Source organism: Typopeltis vanoorti, chromosome 20, assembly GCF_054136105.1.
Source record: "Typopeltis vanoorti isolate ZY-2024b chromosome 20, IOZ_Tvanoo_1.0, whole genome shotgun sequence".
NCBI lineage: Eukaryota > Metazoa > Arthropoda > Arachnida > Uropygi > Thelyphonidae > Typopeltis > Typopeltis vanoorti.
The window spans coordinates 54,415,702-54,435,213 of record NC_143568.1 but is presented as its reverse complement, the minus strand read 5'-3'; the positions used below and the strand labels follow the sequence as shown (position 1 = coordinate 54,435,213).

At 34.9% G+C, this 19,512-nt stretch overlaps 1 protein-coding gene across 1 annotated transcript in view; it reads left to right on the top strand.

Moving 5' to 3' along the window:
• LOC150095447 (vitellogenin-like) overlaps positions 1–19,512 on the top strand; it is a 59,362-nt gene that overhangs the window by 17,058 nt on the left and 22,792 nt on the right. The window contains exons 4-10 of the mRNA XM_090410679.1: positions 776–954; positions 1,200–1,439; positions 9,008–9,154; positions 10,558–10,759; positions 14,715–14,946; positions 18,993–19,158; positions 19,286–19,471. Of these exons, the coding sequence (XP_090266805.1) occupies positions 776–954; positions 1,200–1,439; positions 9,008–9,154; positions 10,558–10,759; positions 14,715–14,946; positions 18,993–19,158; positions 19,286–19,471 (1,352 nt within the window). The remainder of the gene's footprint in view (positions 1–775; positions 955–1,199; positions 1,440–9,007; positions 9,155–10,557; positions 10,760–14,714; positions 14,947–18,992; positions 19,159–19,285; positions 19,472–19,512) is intronic.

Genomic DNA, 19,512 nt, shown 5'->3' with positions numbered 1-19,512 from the left:
ACCAGGTTGTATGAAGTCATTTACTGAACATTTAGTGAAATGGCTTTCCGTGACGTATAATAAAATAGTACCTCCAAGAAATTTCATGGTCTTGCAAGTTTGCTAACAAAAGACAGCATTCCTAAATCGTATTTTATAGTTCTTAGCTCATGATTTTGGGATTACTAGGCAACATCCCGTGTTGCTGGAATGGTAAGGGTAAGATAATACTGTGATTAGATAAACTGATGACGTAATGCAATTTGCAGGCGTTTGGTTGTTTCTGGTGCAAGAAAATGAAATGTGCAGTGTTCAGTCGATGCTAGGTAACAGCATCGACTGAAAGCCATATTTAATCTTTTCGAAATATTCATTTAAACAAATTTTAATAGTAAATTTCTAGCCATTTTTTACTATTATAGTAATAAATTTACTATATGTAAAGATATTATAATGATAACGCATAAAAGGTATTTTCATTTGAGAAATTGTATAAGGAATCGTGAATGGCATCTTAATCCACAGGGAAAGAAATATCTAAAGATATCGTCGAACTGGATATTAACGTTGAATACCTAAACATTTTAAGTTACTTTAGGCGAGCTGGTGTGGAAATTGCAGGAAGGGCACATTTGCAGATAGTTTTATGTTTTGTCATTTGTTTCACGTTATTATTTTTCACGTTATGCTATAATTTTCAGATGTAAATCAGTGCGCACCTTTTCTCAAAGGTGTATTTTTTTTATCAGCTGATGGTTTTTTGTAATGAAACGAAAACATATGTTTCATTTTTCAGGATTAGGTAAGCTGGGATTCCGACCCGGATATCATTATGTGTATGAAATGAAAATTATTAATGACCTACGCTCATCCCAAGATGATCAGAAAATCAGCGATACTGATTTCTTCCACAGAGAAGGGATCAGTGGTAAAGCAATTTTTAAAGTAATCCAGGACTGTGATATGGTGTTAGAGGTAGGTTTCTAAAAATGAAAGGTATCTAATAACTTTCTGTTAAGAACGACTGTTAAGTCTTCCAAGTATAAGAATCATTTTACTAACCAGAATTAGGTGTCCTGGATAATTATTTCAAATTAACTTCCAAATTACTGGTTAATTTTTTTTCGAGATGTTTCATTTCTCCTGTGATGGCGACGTAGTTTCTCAATGTCAAATGTAACGGAAAATACATTTACTTATATTGTGTGTCTTCTTTTTAGGTTCGTGACCTGCTTATCGTACGTAATTTGACCTTCGACTACCAGTCTGATTTATTACGCCAACTCGAGAGATACCCTTTGCCTTTCTCTATAGATGATGGCAGAGTTATCTCCCTCTGTCCTTCTCCTCAAGAAATCCCAGAAGCCTTGAACTTGAAGCGAGGTATCATTTCTGCTCTGCAAAATTCCATGTCCGCCATTTTACCATTCCCTTCAACTACCTTGGAAAATGTTACAGAAGTGAGTTAGTCATTTTCGTATTTGTTACGTCAGTGGTTGTTTAATCGCTAACAGTTGAATAGAATCACTATTAACAGATAGTTACAAGATACAGCTATAAGCTTAGGGACTCAGCAAATATTTTCAGTGAAATATTTGCTGAAATTCAAAAATATTTTTTCACCCTGTTTATGAGATAGAAATCATCAAGAAGTGTGCCATATCATCGGGAAAAGCATGCTATTTAATGGCACTATTCCAACAAGTACATGTAGAGAACGTTTTAATGTGATAAATTCATAATATACTATGATGAACATTCGAGGGTGATAATAAAGTTTAAATCAGCACTTTATCTACAGGCAGTAGGTCCGATGATCTTTGCACTCTAAAATACTTTTGAAGCAGTTCTAGTTTCCAATAAACATTTTAATCAAACATATGGTATATATAATTATATAAGTATAATAATAAAATATACAGTGTATATTACCAAATACAATACAGCAAATAATAACATAATATATAATAAACCCTTTAATACAAAAAAACTCAAGATGTTCATTTTAGAATTAAAAACATTTTATATTTTGAATTTAAAAATATACGTTATGATAAGTGTTATTTTATATGCGTTATATTTGATAATATATATAGAGTATGTTGTAAGTTATGGAATATAATTAATATTTTTGATGTTACGAAAACCTTTTTTATAATATTAGAGATATATCAAATTAAATTTTTATGCCAAAATCGAAAGCATAAAAGTTTTTGTCACCAGAAAGTTTATGAGAATAAACCTTTGGCATGCGAGTGCTTTGGACTGCATTATTAAATGAGATGGATTCTTCTCATAAACCTAAGCAGTCTTCATTTTATTATTGCATTGATTAGGTTTCACTGGTCAACCATCTGTGCCATCTATTTTGGCATTAAATTATGACTCAATGTGTCTTATATATTAATTTTTATTATTTTTTGCCAAATTGAAGACATTTTAGCCCTATATTTTTGTATTATTAAAAAGTTATATTTATTGTGCTTTTTAAGTCTATAATAAGTATATATGAGCATTCGCAAAGTTTTTAGCGAATACGTTTCTTAACCATCGTAATAATTAAAATTTTACAAAGGAGATTTTTTTAAAATGCCTCGGATGGCGAAATACAAAAGCATAAGCGAACAGTTGCAATGACCATTAAGTATCGACATGAGACATGAGCAAGGACCCTACCAATTGCTCCTTTTTTCTTTGCGATATGTTCAGTCTACTGAATATTAGTCAGTGGAAATTAGAGTTGCAAGCTACAACCAAATTCCTACCGTAACTGTCCAAATGAAATTATAAGTCATGGGATATCAAATGGAGAAAATGCTAAATTATTATACAAGGAATCAAGCAAATGTCATTTGCTTGATTCCTTGCGTCATTTGCTTGTCCCATTGAGCAACATCCAACTGCTTACTTTACTGCTCACCAAATGTTGAAAATCACTCTTTCCTCTTGAACTTTTTATCCCACACGCTTCACTTTCTGCAGTCCAACATCCAACATACAGAAGTCACTTACTTAATGTGACCTTACGTGACTACATCTCCATCTGACTTTCCTTTTCCAGTTCCAATGCTGAAAGAAATGAAGCACTTGCTATAACCCATAATCTAACTCAAATTACACATTTACTGTCCCAATTACTTAATAATTCTCTCCACTTTCCTTTCTTTCTCCAATGTCCTTGATCGTTTTTTAAACACTTTTCCTTCCGGGTGTACTGTAATCCACAACTGTTATCTATGTAACTGAGCCTACGTCATGCAATTTTCTCTCACACACAACAACTCCTCTCTCCCAAGCACTCCCGATTTCATGACCTTTGGCTGCCAAAGTGCCGAGTGGGAAGTCTCTAGAACGTCTTCTCGTCCTTTCTGTAGTAAGACTACTGCTTCCATTCATCTGATCAGAACACCTAATTTGAGTGCTGAGAAATTATTCTCATCGGTATAATTGGCTGTCATTTCTCACCATCCAATATTCCTACCCATTTTCAAGCCATGGTTTAACACCGGTGTAGTAAGGCAGTTCAGGAAAAAAAAATTCAGTATACTGCAGAAGGTTTATGTAACAAGAATTCCAACTTCACACTTCTGTCTGCACTGAAACACGAATGAAATCAAAACAACCGCCGACAGATGCAAATCTGACTGAAAAGCCCAACAACTGTACATTCGGTGGCAGTCTTAATTGCAGTCTTGGCTTTTAAAGGCCAACCGATGCAATTTTTGCTCACTTGTGCTTCCACCTCTCTCTCTCTTTCTGTTTTTCATTGACATGGCACAACCGTTACAACAACTAAAGATAAAATTACCTCCTGATCCTTCTTCTCCTTCAACACTCCTATGAGATAATGACGGAGGAAAACCACCTCCGACCATATCAGAAACAGAGCACCATATTCTTCTAGTGATCTTTCGGCAAAAAATATCCTCACTAAATTATATGCTGTGTTTCAATAAGGAATTATCGTGAGTAGGCATATTTAAGTAATTATAATACCGGAATTAACTCACGTAAAATATCATTAGTAAAATTTTCGCCTGAGTATCACAGGCTTCTTCAGTACAAAGCTAATGGAACAATAACTGATAATTCCAAATGGCGCCAAAAATGTTTAGTCGTTTTAAAACTTTTGCTATGCGTTCACTAATACCTTGCACATAAAGAATAGGAATACAAGATATTTCTTCTATTTGAAGAGGTATAGATACCGAAACTGCTAAAAGCTCTTTTGATGAACGAATTCTTATAACCATTAGATAAAAAAGTTGAAAAAAAATGTTGCAATTCTTTCTGTAATAACTCATTTGAAGAACATAAGGAGTGAACCCGATGAACCAGTGTTTTAATAGTTCCAGCCTTTTGACTTGGATGGTGATGAGATTCAGTATGAATATAATAGCCTGTATGAGTCTTCTTCATTAAAACAGAGAAATGTAGGCTACCATCTGGTTAGCGAAGAATTAAAAGAATTAAAAGAATTAATCAATCATCCAGGTGTCTGTCAAATTCCTTGCTCTTGTGGATTATCTTATTTTGGACAAACAAGAAGATCTGCTTGTATTCGGCTAGAAGAACCAAGTCTTATATTGAATACCTTGAACCTGAACAGTCTGAGCTTGCAGAGCATGTCATCAACATTAGACATAGCGTTAATTGGAACAAGACAAAAGTCTTTCACGTCGATTCCTCATGGAACGGCTTTATAAAGAAACATATGAAACTTTACTTCACTCTCCCAACTTAAACAGATCCGATGGTCTACATCTATCCTCTTTGTGGGAAATAGTTCTTTTTAAATCAGCTAATCTTTCCTAACTTTTTTTAATTGTGTGTGTGTGTGTGTGTGTGTGTGTGTGTGTGTGTGTGTGTGTGTGTGTGTGTGTGTGTGTGTGTGTGTGTGTGTGTGTGTGTGTGTGTGTGTGTGTGTGTGTGTGTGTGTGTGTGGAGAAAGTTTTTTTACCTTGGGTGTACTATACATTAAAGATACCAAGAAATTTTATAAACTTGGTTTCAATCCTTTTTCCCAAGTAAGCAAACAAGCAAGCAAGCCAAGTTTGCGTCTGAAGTATTTTCAGGTCTGAAGTAACTCGTGGTAAAGGTGGCATCAGCTCTGATCACTTGGTTAAGTATCCCATAATACAAAGCATATATCCTTGCGGACATGTATAATGCTATGTATTATGGGAAGGATCACTACCCAGACCGGTAGTAATCTTTCGACCTTAATTGAGGTCTCGTCAGTGGGAGCCAGACCCAGAGGTGATGATACCAAGGTTGAAGTAATGCAGAACTTATATTTACCTATACGAGTTGCCACCAGGTGCTTTGATCTTATTAAATAAAAATCTCAGGATGAGAGAAAGATGTAGAAAGTTATTTTACCTTGGGTGTACTATACGTTAAAGATACCAAGAAATTTTACATGCTTGGTTTTAATCCTTTTTTCCCAAGTAAGGAAACAAGCAAGCAAGCCAAGTTTGCACTTGAAGTGGCTTGCTTCTTTGTTTGCTTACTTGGGAAAAAGGATTAAAACTAATTATATAAAATTTCTTGGTATCTTTAATATATATATATATATACAGTATATATATATATATATATATATATATAATGATATGCTTTTTATGTCACGTTTTTTGAAACGTTCTGAAACTCAGGGGCTACCCTGATTGTCGAGTCTTCAAAATTCGAGTCATCAGAATTCAAGGAGGACCGGCCTACCAGTCTGGAACTCGGCGGGCGTTGGGCGCCGTAGTCGCCAGTGGGGGTACTCCCCCTAGTATATATATATATATTATTTAACTTTTATTTATTTATTTTATTTTATTTTATTATTATTATTATTATTTAATAAGTTAGGAAATTTAACGACCTTTTTTAGTTATCTTACATTAGCTACTTAGGTGGCGCCTTTTGGAATTGTTAGTTATTGTTCCATCAGCTTTGTATTGAAGATGCCTGTGATACTCAGGCGAAACTTTTACTAATAAATAATACCTCAGTTAATTCCGGTATTATAATTATTTAAATTAGATGCTAAAAATCTTCTAGACCGCTGCATTTCAACTATTTTACTCAAAAGCTTTGTTTCAGAACTAAGAGCTCTTCTTTATCTTCTCTATAATCTTTTATACTCAGCTGGCACTCATCCCATTATATGGAGCAAGCATAATATCCAACTTAATCTAAAAGGAAGATTAAAGCTTGTAGTCAAATTACTGACCGATCACCCTGTTCTTATTTCTCTACAAAATAATGTCATCAAAATGCATAATGCCATTGAAGAGTGCCATCAAGAGTCATGTTCTCCTATGAATACCACCGCTCTAGAACTACGGCAGGTCTTCTAGCCTACAACACTGACTACCACTACTGGATTTTTGCCACGAAGAAATATGTTCTGTTGCCTTTGAAATTCCAGAGAATTTGATCGTGTCTTGCATTGAGGCCTGACCAGTAAATTTTCATCCTCGAGTTTACTTGGTTTAAGAATGAGTTAAGGCTCTGTTTGGTCGCTTATCCTCTCTCTCTATCCTCTTTTTATAACTTTCCCTCACTGAACAATAATACTATCCACAATTTTGGTCATGGTAGTATACTACATTCATTCTAATTCTCCAACACATATCGCCATATCGTTTTTAATGGGATCTAGGATCATCTGCTCATCATTAATTCTACCAAAACACGATCATGTCTTCTTTCTCTCAAAACATCACCTAATCTTTCCTTACATTCAATAATACAGAATCGGATCTCTCTCTCTCTCTCTCTCTCTCTCTCTCTCTCTCTCTCTCTCTCTCTCTCTTTCTTGAAGAATATTTAATTCTAATCTTTCCTGAATAAATAATGATGAACCCATCGCATCAATAGCTTCTGTTAGCATTTAAAAAGCTATGCATTCTTTTAGCTCATGACATTATATTTCACCAATCCAGGTACTAACTCTGTTTAAATTCCAAATCCGCTCACCCTTAGAATACCGTTTTCATGTGTTTGAGTAGTGCATCTTAAATACTTAAAACGTTTTGACGCTTTCCAAAGGAGAGAATGATTTGGCTAATTGATGATCTCTGTCTCACGGAGTCACTTCAATCACTATCTCACAAACAGAATCTTTAGGCTATGTCTTTTCTACATGTATGACGATGGAAACTTCTTCAGGGAACTGGCATCCATCATTCCTTCTCTTTTTCCCGATCCTGAAAAAACACTAGCAGTAGCTACACCATTCTTTTTCAGTCCAACTGTAACAGCACGAAACCTGCTTCCTCTCTTCTCTTTCATTCCATCTGCCTCTGTTATCTGGAACAGACTTCCTCATGTAGTTTTCCTCAACAACTACAGCTAAAAGCTTTTGGAAAAAATAGTAACGGTTTTCTTCTTTCTCAACACCCTCACTTATCCTACAGACTGCACTAATATGCTAGAGGTTCTACTTCTCGTGTGAGTGAAAATGACATAAAAATAAAGTCACGAAAACAGCATCCCTTGTTTTGACCGTACCACTGAAGTTCGAATGAGTACTTAATAAAGGCGTTAAATTCTGTGCACACTTATAAAGCACATATGATATATTATTATTATGAAATTGTGATTACATAAGTAATGCATCATCTACTTGAAGGAGCTTCTAAGGTGACTCTTTTTGAAATTGTGTGTGAGATGTGAGACAGATATCATCCTTTGCTGCAGATATCGTGGAATTCTGCATAGTAATTAGTATAATACGGTTAAATTTCGTTATGTAAAAAGTCATAATAAACCGCTAAATAAGTAAACAATGCAAGTGGTATTGCTTACATGAATACTTTCTATGATGAGCCTATTTCTGAATAATTTAATCCCCTTTTCACTCCTTGCCTGTTTATTTGCATCGTTATTATTTCTGAGAAATTGCTGCCATGAAATCAAAATAGTGTTTATAAATGAAAATTAAGTATCATTTAAGTGAAATCCGAAAGAAGCCTGTTCAGAATAGAAGGTGTTCCTTTTTAGATATCACAATTAAACAAGACAGAATGGCCTTACAAATTAATGACAATTGTCTTAACTTCTTTATCCCCCATTAACGGAGCCTTTTTAAAAATATTTGCGTTGACTGTCTATTTAGAGTGAATGGTTGGGTGGGTGAGGAGGTGTAATTATAGGCAGCGAAAAAAAAAAAAATTCAAATGCAAAATAAGAATAAAGTTACCTCATGATTTCATATAATATATTTATTAAAATTCAATGTGCAATATTTCTTATTAAGAAATACTGTACACTGAATTTTTATAAACAATTTCTCATTATTACGAAGAAAAACATCCCAAATATTAATGTTAATGAGGCCATTAAAGCATTCTTATAAACAATTAACCAACACTATTAGAATTAAAATCGATTCTGTAGAGCAGTGGTTCTTAACTGGTGTTCCGGGGAACACCAGTTAAGAACACAAGTGTTCTTAACTGGTTCACTTGTGTTCCACTTGTGTTCACTTGTGTTCCGCGAACTGGTTACAAGTGTTCTGCCGGTGAAAGATGTCACACATGACACAGTTCTGAGTGTAATTGGCTACTCTGAATAAGAATGTCGAGGGAATTATTTCCGTTATAATAGAACAATTAACAATATTGTGTGAGCTCACACATCATATTTGTGTGAGCTCGGTTTCTCAGTATTAACAAATATAAAAACTAAAAAGCGTGAAAGCCTTACTAATATAGACAAAGAGATGAGGGTAGCTATATCACATATTAGACCTGATATTGCTGAAATTTGCAAAAGCCGACATACTCAAGTATCGCATTAAAAATAAGTTTCATTTTTATAAAAGGCAAGTTTATGCATATTTTTATTGTTAGTTTTATGACCCTAATGCTTTTGGTGTTCCCCAAATTTTTCTCATAATCAAAAGTGTTCAGTGACTTTGAAAAGGTTAAGAACCACTGCTGTAGTGCAACTTATAAAAAGGCGTTAAGAATGAAATGAATATTATATTTTAATTTCTAATTAATTCTAAATTTCCTTCCCTGTATTTTAGACTGACATAATGGGCGATTGCCAAACATCGTACAATGCCACGTGGGTTTCTGAGAAGTTGGTAGTAAAAAAGATCAAAAACTTGGAATCCTGTATTTACAGTCCAAGGAGCAGTGCTCTTTCTAATGCAGTCTCCTCTCAAATTAGTGTAAGTTGAAAAATTTTTAATTATTGAATAACAAAGAATTTCATGAAAATTACTAAATAATAATTTAAATATTTTGAAATTTTGTAAACTTTAAATTTTTTCGAAAGTTCTTAATATATACAATGGTTTACATAAATTAAGGAACAAAGAGAAAAATCACGCCAACTCAAAAACTGTATGATGAATTTCTGTGAAATTTGGTGAAAAGCAGTATATATGAGATGGGAAGTAGTTTATTTCAGTAAAAAATGGGTACCGAAGACAATATACAGAAATATGAGGTCAAAATGAGATCGCCAAGGTGTCTTAATCAGGAATATCGGAGCCCCCCCCCCTCACAACAATACAGGGCTCACTATGATGGTTCATAAGCTCATTTGATAATAACAAATATTGTTCCTGCAAAGCTCGCCTAAGTCAATCTAGGGTTTTGAGATAGGGTTAAGAACAGCAACACCTAGAGCATCCCAGACATGCTCTAGGAATAAGGTCAGCAGGCCTAGCTGGCCAGTTCATACGTACGATAACTCTTCTAGAAGATACGAGCTTCGCGCTGTAAGGATACTAATTATCGTTTTGTTGGATAAATGTTTCCCCTATCGCACTCGCATACAAATGAACATAGAGGTCCAGGACCTCGTTTCTTTAAATTGCGGCATTCATGATTCCGCTAGGAAGCACATACAGGTCATTACGTCCACCGAATGAGATGCCTCCCCAAACCATCACTATCTTCACCACACGTGTCCATTTCACTGATATTAGAGAGATGACAAAGTGTCCCTCGTTCCCTCCAGATCAGAGCAGAGTTCTCTCCAAAATACCATGGTCATTTGCATATACCGCTGACAACTCAACTCATTTGTATATGATAAGAAGACTCGGTGTCACTTTAAGTGATGTGACCTACTTTCATATGTTTTTCTTCCGTTTCTTCCTAGAGTTATCGCCACTTTACTGTTTGTTCCTTTACTTATGGAAGGCAGTGTAGTATTTAAACAAATCGATTTTACTTTTTCGAAACGAGACAGTTCGGTGGAAGGAAATTCTACAACAACAAAGCAAAAATAAATGTATAATATAAAACGAAAGTTGTTCCCATAATAATAACTGCTTTAGGCGCCAACCCTAAAACCTTGAAAAAACATCTAGAAGCACTCGGGTTAGATGGATTAAAAATTGGGCAGCTGCAAAAGGCCGCTTTGTTCGGCACAGCTTTCATTTTCAGAAAGTATTTCCACAACTCATAGGCCCTTGGGTAGGGCTCGAATTAGTGGAATATAACCAGCCTTTTCTTAAGACTGAGGAAGCAAATCAAGCTTTGATGAATATATATATATATATATATATATATATATATACTTAATAAATTTTCGTTTACGTTTTATATACTTTTTTGGCAGGCTTTGAAAACTCTACAGTTAACGCAAGAAATTTACCAGTGTGAATACTATATTAAAGAGAAGGTTCCTTATAGGATCTCCTGTACCGACATTGCTGAAATCAAGTTGGACAACGACACAGGAATTAAGATAGAAACAGAAGGAAACATTTATATGAGATTGCTAACAGAACGCAGATTTGATCCTGATGAATATTTTAAGTGTAAGCTAATTTTTTTTCTTCCTTAAAACATGGACTATCTAGCAGAAATTATCTAGCAAATTTAAAATATCATTCCTCAGAATGCATATCAAATCCGCGATACAGTAATGCAGAGTTCACCAAGTGCTCAAATGCCTTATTTTTTCGCATTATAGCAATTTTTCCAAACACACTGTGAGATATGAACAACAGAAAAAGATGGAACACGTAACCAGGGTTAAATGGTATTATATTTAATTAATTAAATTAGTTAACAGATACCAAATTTTTCACAGCATAAATACAACGACGTTTACTAGATTCAGATAGAACATGTTAAGATCTTTGGAGATAGAAATTCATCTTTGCGATTAAGATTGGAAGAGTATGATAAAGCTTCAGAATATTCTTTGAACAGGCATTCATACTTAAATATGCGTCGAAGAGGCAATTTAGAATTATTTCAATGATTGAAATTATGGATATTGCCAAAACAATGATAGGACGTTTCTGGTTATGAGGTTTAATCAGTTGAATGCAGTGTTCATGTTCAAAGATTCGCCTTGTTAGTGAAATAATCTGCTCGATTGAAGTGGGCTAGGATACAAAAGAGGAAGACTGCTGCTTGATAAACAAATGGACAAATTTAAGAGAGAGTAATATCTGGCTCTGTTGGTTGATGCGTTTAAAGGTGGTAATGGACTCCGGTATACTGCTTACTTCCTGAAAGTCCTTGCAACACAAAGGGCATCTCTTGCATGCGGAATACGGATTTGAGAACTTCATCTCGATATAGAAGATGCATATAAAACGCCCAATAAAGCAAATATACCTCTGCCTGATTGTCTATAATACTCGTATTTGTAACATGATTTTTCTGTGGACCTCACAGAAGTATTCATATTTATATCATCATTAATATCCTCAACTAATAATTGATGATGTTAAACCTAGAAGAACAAACTTTATAATCAAGTCAAAGGAACAGCTATTGACAGCACAATGTCTTCTTTTTTGAATAAGATGGAGCATTTAGAAGAAGAAAAAAAAACATTTTCTACCCTATCCATTCAATCCATACTTCTGTATCCAAACTGTGAAGATACAAATGAAAATATGTATGCATTCATCTACTCCTATTCCCAGAGGAGTAAATCTACTCTCGGAAACGAATTACGATGAATGTGATCAATTCTGGATGTTGACCACAATCAGAAATCTGACGGTTCTCTTTCTACAGCATACTGCAAATCCATTTAATTCAAACGCTACGTGCATCATCTTTCACAGTTTCTTAGCATTTCTACAACACAAAATCGCAGCTCATATTAGCTATGATTTTGCTATCGGATTTTTATTAAGCAAATAATATTCTTAAATAGCACTAATCCAACAGTCACTCAAAAATCATTGATCACTTCTCTCTGCACCTGCAAATCAAAATACACAGTGCAAAATCTGCAGGATCTCTGTTTCGTAATTGAGAAGTGCCTGCGAACATGTTGTGAGATTTCTCAGGAAGTTATCTTATTGGCACCTAAAAATTAATCAAAGACTCATCTGGTTGTTGCTCTCTTTCTTAAAAGCAAGCTTGTCCCTCTGTTGTAGTATTTGTTTGTCAAGCACCTCGTTATTGTAATGTAACTTCATGTAAAACAGATTATTCAAAGAAGAAGCGAATCAGAACGTTCCGCTGGTAAACCTGATAAGTCTAGATTCACTTATCATTGAGTATCAAAGACTTCTATTGAGAATAGCGATAATACCAGTCTTTGGAATAGCAACAAATTACTTCATCGAAGCATCATAAAATATTCTGCGGATTTATGCATTTAAAAGGATAATTATTATTATTACAGGATCCAGTTGTAATAAGATATAGACTGCTTGGAAACAAGTCAACGGACACCATAGTGTGAGGAACAAACAGCATTGGCGCCCACCTTAATAAGATGCAGAATCTCTTTTCGCTGCGATGACTCAGCAATCCTACGGGGCATACGTTTCATAAATTTACAATAGCAATCAATGAGAACATTCGATCGTTCGCCCTCTAGACATGTAATGAAGTCCTGGACTGTTGTGGGGAAGACGTCCCTTGACCTCATCCGACGCTTCAGTTCATCCCACAGATGCTCAATAGAGCTGAGATGAAGGTTCTGTGGAGGCCAATTAAATATAGTGACGGTAATGCCCACAAACTATGTAGTTACAGCTGCAGTCTTACGAATATGACATGGTCCATTGTCTTGCTGAAAGAAACAATAGTCACTTTCGTAGAAACGCCACAAAGTAGGAAGCATTGCATTGTCCAGAATGTTCAGATACCTCTCGGAGTGATGTCCGTGGCTAAAAACAGAAGTCCGAAGCCAAACCAGGAAAAACAGGACCATAACATCACTCCATCACCTCCCAATTTTTAGGGGTTACGCGCTCTGATAACAGATGTTAATCGGGCATCCACCACACCTATTCTTGTCCATCTGTTTGGTAATTGCAGCGTGATTCATCACTCCATAACACAGCTTTCCAAGATTCCACGCCCCACTCTACAGGCTCTTTGCACCACTGAAGAAAACGTAACATGTTAGTTAGTGGAATGTGGGGATTGCATATTGCGGTCCTACCATGGAAACCCATGTTGTGATCCTCGATTCTGAATGTGTTTTGTTCAGATGTGTTCTGGTGGATGCTGGAAACTTCGCATTCAACGTGTCAGCCGACGAATGGTGGTTTTACATATTATACTTCGTAGCGATCTACGGTTACGTACGGTGAGTGTGGTGGTGGGGGGGGGGGGTCCACTGCGGGTAGCACTTGCAGTTGACTCCTTGCGCTTCCACCTTGGTATGGTATCGCTGATTGTTGACCTGAGATGATCAAGTTTGTGAACAATTTTCCGAACAGATACAGTATGCCTGCAATATGGCATTCTATCACAACGCCTCGTTCAAACTTTGTCAGTTCCCTTCTCTCAGCCATTTGACTGTTGCACTTACATGGGAGCATTATATTCCTACAATCTATACCGGCTACAAACACGTGAGTCGTTACATGACACGATGCACATTGCCTGTTGGGGTGTCATCTGACTTCTTTCCAAGCTGTATATTAGTTTACTAGTTTTCTTAATTTTATGCATTGAAGATGTTTTGAGATATGCTAAACAAAATATCTGTTAACTGGTTTAGTCAATTAAATATTATACGTTTTAGCTGTGGTTACTTCTTTTTTTTAGTCTTTATAGATTCCTTGGTTGCATGGCACTTATATGTTACAGTATCAATGATATATTGATATTGGTCAGTATGCAAATATCAGCAAGCGGTCCGGTCTGATAGTCTCCAGATTTCAAGCATAACGCTATGTCTATTTCCTCAACTAATCGGATAGCCCAATTTTGGAAATTTGCAAAATTTTGCAAATCACTGGGTTACGCAAACTTTGAAACATCATTTGCATTGCAGTCCGAATAATTTCGGTAACTTATTCAAACTTAAAAGGTTCATAAACTGTAGATCCAAATGGCTCACTTTTTTTCTAATTTTATTTTATATTTTTCGTAAATAATGTTCAATTGTTGAATAATGAATGCTGTAGCAAGTAATGTACTTAAAGTAAATAAGTTTTGTCATTAACTGCTTTAATGATCAATGAATTAACGAATATAATGAATCAATCCAGATGGAATATCAGTTGACGATAAGCGAAAAAGTCCACCGATAATATAATGTGCACACGTTGATGAGGAATAGTTTCATTAGTTTCCAACATGTAGTGGGATAACATTTTGGTTTAAACAACTGTAAGCAAGAAATACATTTTAGCTTTTATATCGATATATTTTGCCATAATGTGGATAACCAATGCTGACGGAAGTATAGCTTGTAGTTTGTTAAGATACTGTTAAACGTTTTCTGTTATATCGTAAATTGCATTCCATAAGGTTTAACTAATAGTGGGTCATTTCTTCTAGACAATGTGTCTAGCCGAGCTAGCCTACAGTACTTCATTATTCAGGCCCCATCATTCAGCACAGCAGAAGACGTTTTTGATGTTTTGAATACTCTTTGCACTTCACGTCCATTCAATCCTGGAGATGTGTATGACCTCACGTTTAAAGTAAGGGGAATTTCTTCTGAGGTAACTTTACAGAATATTTACGATTCCCTCAAAAGTGGTCATCCGTGCAATTCTTCAAGAGTAATGTAAGTTTTAAGTTATTAATTAATTCATATGTTCTAAACTAATTTATAAGGCAAATTTTTAGTTTAAAAAATTAATCTTGGGGTTATATATTCTAAACTTATAATTAATTTACATAAATATGTTTAAATTATGATTTGTTAAATACGATAGAAATCTTTTAACTTTGTTTCGTTGAATTTCACAATCTTGGTCATACTGAAAGTTAGTAACCTTCAACTGCAACTATTTTTCTGATAGGGACCCAGTTGAATAAACGTATATGGAATAAGAAAGAAAGAAATAAAAAAACACTAAACTAGCAGTGTAGAAGACAATGTTCAGACTAATTTTAACTTATGTATCCGAGAGTTGGAGTAGAATTAGAATATTATTGACTAATATACTGAGAAATATTAGTTAACTAATATATTGAGAAATATTAGGAATGAACAGATGGCACGAATAGCACAACCATATATACCGTATCATGATTAAGTAACCAGAATTGCAGAAAAAGAGCTAATCTAAAGTAATATGATCACTTTCTACGATAAGGTTAGCAAATCAGGTATTTGACGCCAATATGTCAAGGAAAAGACCAAAGAAGACCAAGGTCTAGGTGAATGTATTCAGTCAGAAGTGCCCGAAAACAGGAATATAAGATCTGACAATATTGGAGTGCTGACAAGTGATAGAGATAATTTCGAAGAAGACTGTTGACAAGAGTAATAATACACACTTAATCATGTAGTACTGTCATATTATTCGATACACTTTTTTGAGGGTGCATATGAGGAAATTAATGAAGATGATGATGATGTAATTATTCTGCTGTCTTCCAGATATATACTTTTATATACTTTTAAAAGCCACACAAACATCGTTAGCCATTAAGAATTATAAAAGTCACGAATTAATTTATTAAGCTTTTCTTTTAACCTTTATAAGAGTTGTGTTTCTCACTGAGCGATGGAAATTATCATTGAAAGTCTTCGGCAATTTTATGTGAATTTAGTGAAGTACGTATGAACTTATTACGTGGGAGGTCTGAAAAGTTCTCGACCTAACAATGAAAAAAAAAAACGAATTTATAATTTCAAAATTATTTTTATTTTTCAACATAATCTCCCTTAACACTAATACATTTATGTCAGCGATCCTCCAGCGACAATATCCCGTCCCTGTAGTGGTTCTCAGTGAGATCTGTAAAATACTCCTCTACAGCTGCAATCACCTCTTGATTCGAAGAAAAACGATGACCAGCGAGGAAGAGTTTTAGTTTTGGGAAGAGACAGAAGTCAGCGGGAGCCAAATCTGGGGAATAGGATGGATGTTCCAACAATTCATAGTACATATCCCCCAATTTTTCCATTGCCAAAACACCTTTGTGGGCACGTGCATCGTCATGATGAAAGATGTTTTTTTTTAAATTCTGCAACCGGGTCTTTTCTCACGAATTTTTTCATCTAGTCTGGAGAGTTTTAACAAGAATAAAACTGATTTTGTGCCCGCGATTTATTACTATGGACGAGACTTTGATTCACCATTACACACCAAAATCCAAACAGCAGTCAAAACAGTGGACAAAAGCCGGTTGTTCAGCGCCAAAAAATACAAAGTCGGTTCCATCAGCAGGAAAGGTCATTGCATCGTTTTACCCTTTTCAAGATAATCAATAAACAAAACACCTTTAGTATCCAAAACTCCGATGCCATGATTTTTCCTGCTGATGGAACCGACTCTGTCTTTTTTGGCGCTGAACAACAGGCTTCTTTCCACTGTTTTGACTGTGTTTGGATTTTGATGTGTAATGGTGAATCCAAGTCTCATTCATAATAATAAATCGCCGCAAAAAATCAGTTTTATTAAAACTGTTAAAACGTTTTAGCTAAAGTTTTGTTAAAAAGTTCCAAGCACTGTTCAGAGATTATCTTGCGAGTGCGTTTTTGGTCTGTTGTGAGCAAGCGCGGCACCTATCTTGCGCAAAGCTTTTTCATTGGCAATTCTTCATGCTAAATATATCCTATACTCGAAATGACTATAGTCTCAGCAATTTCATGCATTTTGACTCGCTAGTCATCCAATATCATATTGTGCACTTGATCAATGATTTCTGTTGTTGTTACACTTTTTGGACGTCCTTCACGATCATCTTTGGATCATCTTCAAAGCTGGTACGGCCCACGTTTAAACTCGGCAGTCCATTTCTTAATTGTCGAAAACGAAGACGAAGAATGCCCATAAACGTTTATGAACTTCGAATGAATTTCTTTTGACGTTAAACTTACTTTTACAAAGAATTTTATAACCGCACGATACTCAATTTTGTCCATTTCAAGGGACACAAACAACACTTTTGCTTCAGACAGCTGTATAAAACAAACTACTTGATAGAATGACTTCCAATTTCACATGGATTCTTATGACAGATGAAAACTTAGAAAAAGAAATCTTGCAATAGTGCTGCCATCTATGGTCGAGGCCGAGAACTTCTCAGACCAACCTCGTATTACCGTTTTGCACATCTGCTTGTACGACCGTTTATATGCATATAAAACTCCATTGGAGTTAATGGATTTTATTGGAAGTTAGTATTCGGAATCTTTAATAAATACTAGCATGTGTCGAATCCATCTGAATTTTAGCTTCAGTCGGACCATTTTCAGTGAAAAACCTAGGCAGAATCATTCAAAAAAAAAACAAAAAATGAATGCTACAAACTGAAAAGGATATGATATAAATCTAAAACAGTTCGGTTCATTTCTTGTGATCATGATTGACGTTGCTGTATCTATGCAAAGAATGATTTTACAAAATGTGCCTTTTTTATAATCATCTCCTCTCGTTTCAATATTTGTTAACTGTTTTTCTGATTCTAATTCTTCACAAAAACTTAACTGATCAGTTATCTTTGGAATTCCTCAATATGCTTATTTTTTCCTCACCGTTTACTTTTTTTTTTTTTTTTTTTTGAATGGGCAGAAGTGCCATAGTTTCTTCTTACTGAGTACAGACGAAATTGGCTGGTTAACGCTTGCAACTGACAAGCATAATACATTCGCATCCTATATCTGATCGACTCGACCTTAATCTTAAGTAACGTTCAATCTAGTTTTTATCGTTAGAATACATAATCATTTGCAGACAGTTTCTTTCCTAGGACAGTTTGTAAATATCTAAATAAATACTTTAATAAAGTAGGCATCCCACACAGAAAAGCTGAAAAAATTCTACAAACGAACAGAGATCACAAACTCCGCTGACTGTACCCGTTTTTCATATCGGCTTCTCAGTGAATTCACTGAGAATTCAGTGATGTACAATGACATTTCAGCACCGTTCTATCCTTTTTCTTCTTCGCACAGTCACATTTCCACCCTTCAATAGTGTCATTTACAGTTCATCTTGGGTGCTCTTATAATGCTACGATCTCACTACTTAAGTTTGGATGAAACAGCAGCCTGTGATCACTGTATGGTAGATTATTCAAAACTATGTTCCATTTCCAATACAATGCAGAAATACGGTTATTTGGCGTGAGTCTCTTTGCCTTTAAACATTGCTATGTCATGTTACTGGTACTCAGTCTTCTAGAAAAATGTGCATAGTCTTATACCTACTGCATATTGCAAACTTATATGCTTTTTTAATTTATAACATAGTATAAACAATTTTTAATTTTTTACATTAAAATTTCAGTTTAAAATAATATTTACAACTTCTGCGATCTTTACGCTGACTCATAGACTTATGATTTGCATAATAATAAGTATATTTATGAAATTATTTATTAATTTATTAATTATATATAAACTGCTTCTAAGTCTTCTTCACTCCTTCCTTAAGTCACTGCTAAATATAGTATACGAAATGAAATCCTCAAAGATGTATCATTTTTCATTGTATCAGTGGGGGATATGCAATATTTATTTCAGATATCTATGGTATTAACAATTCGTTTATTTTTACTGAATGTATTTATTGAAATAAATAAATAAATAAAGTAATATTTGTTATCTGTTTTTAATCTGTCAGTCATATTTAAACTGATCTGATTGTATTTCAGGAGTATGTTTCTTGATGCTCTTCCTGGTGCTTCCACTAAGACAAGTATCAGTTTGATGGTGCGTCTAATCAACTCAGCTGAAGTTTCTCCGGCGAAGGTTGCGTGGTGGTTAACTTGGTTACCTATAACAGGAAATCAGGAACAAGAAACGTTGGCTGCTGCTTCGGTTAGTGAATCAGCATGGTATTTATTACTAGCTTTGCTATCTTCTTCATTAATATATTTTCTTCATTGTGATATCCAAGTTCAATAAAGATTCATTTGTTGTTGATATTGTCATTTGATCTTTACAGAAACTGCTGGAAAAACAGGGTGCAACCACACAAGCCTATTTTTCTGTGACAACCGCAATACACAGGTATTGTTCATTAGCTTCGCTACGCTGTGATCATCTTCCCTTTATAAAAAGAGCTATATCCCATCTGGAGAATCAACTTGGCAATGATTGTCAACCTTCATTATCTTTGGACACTCAAACGGTAGATTAACTATTAAATCTAGAACTTTCTCATTTTTTAAA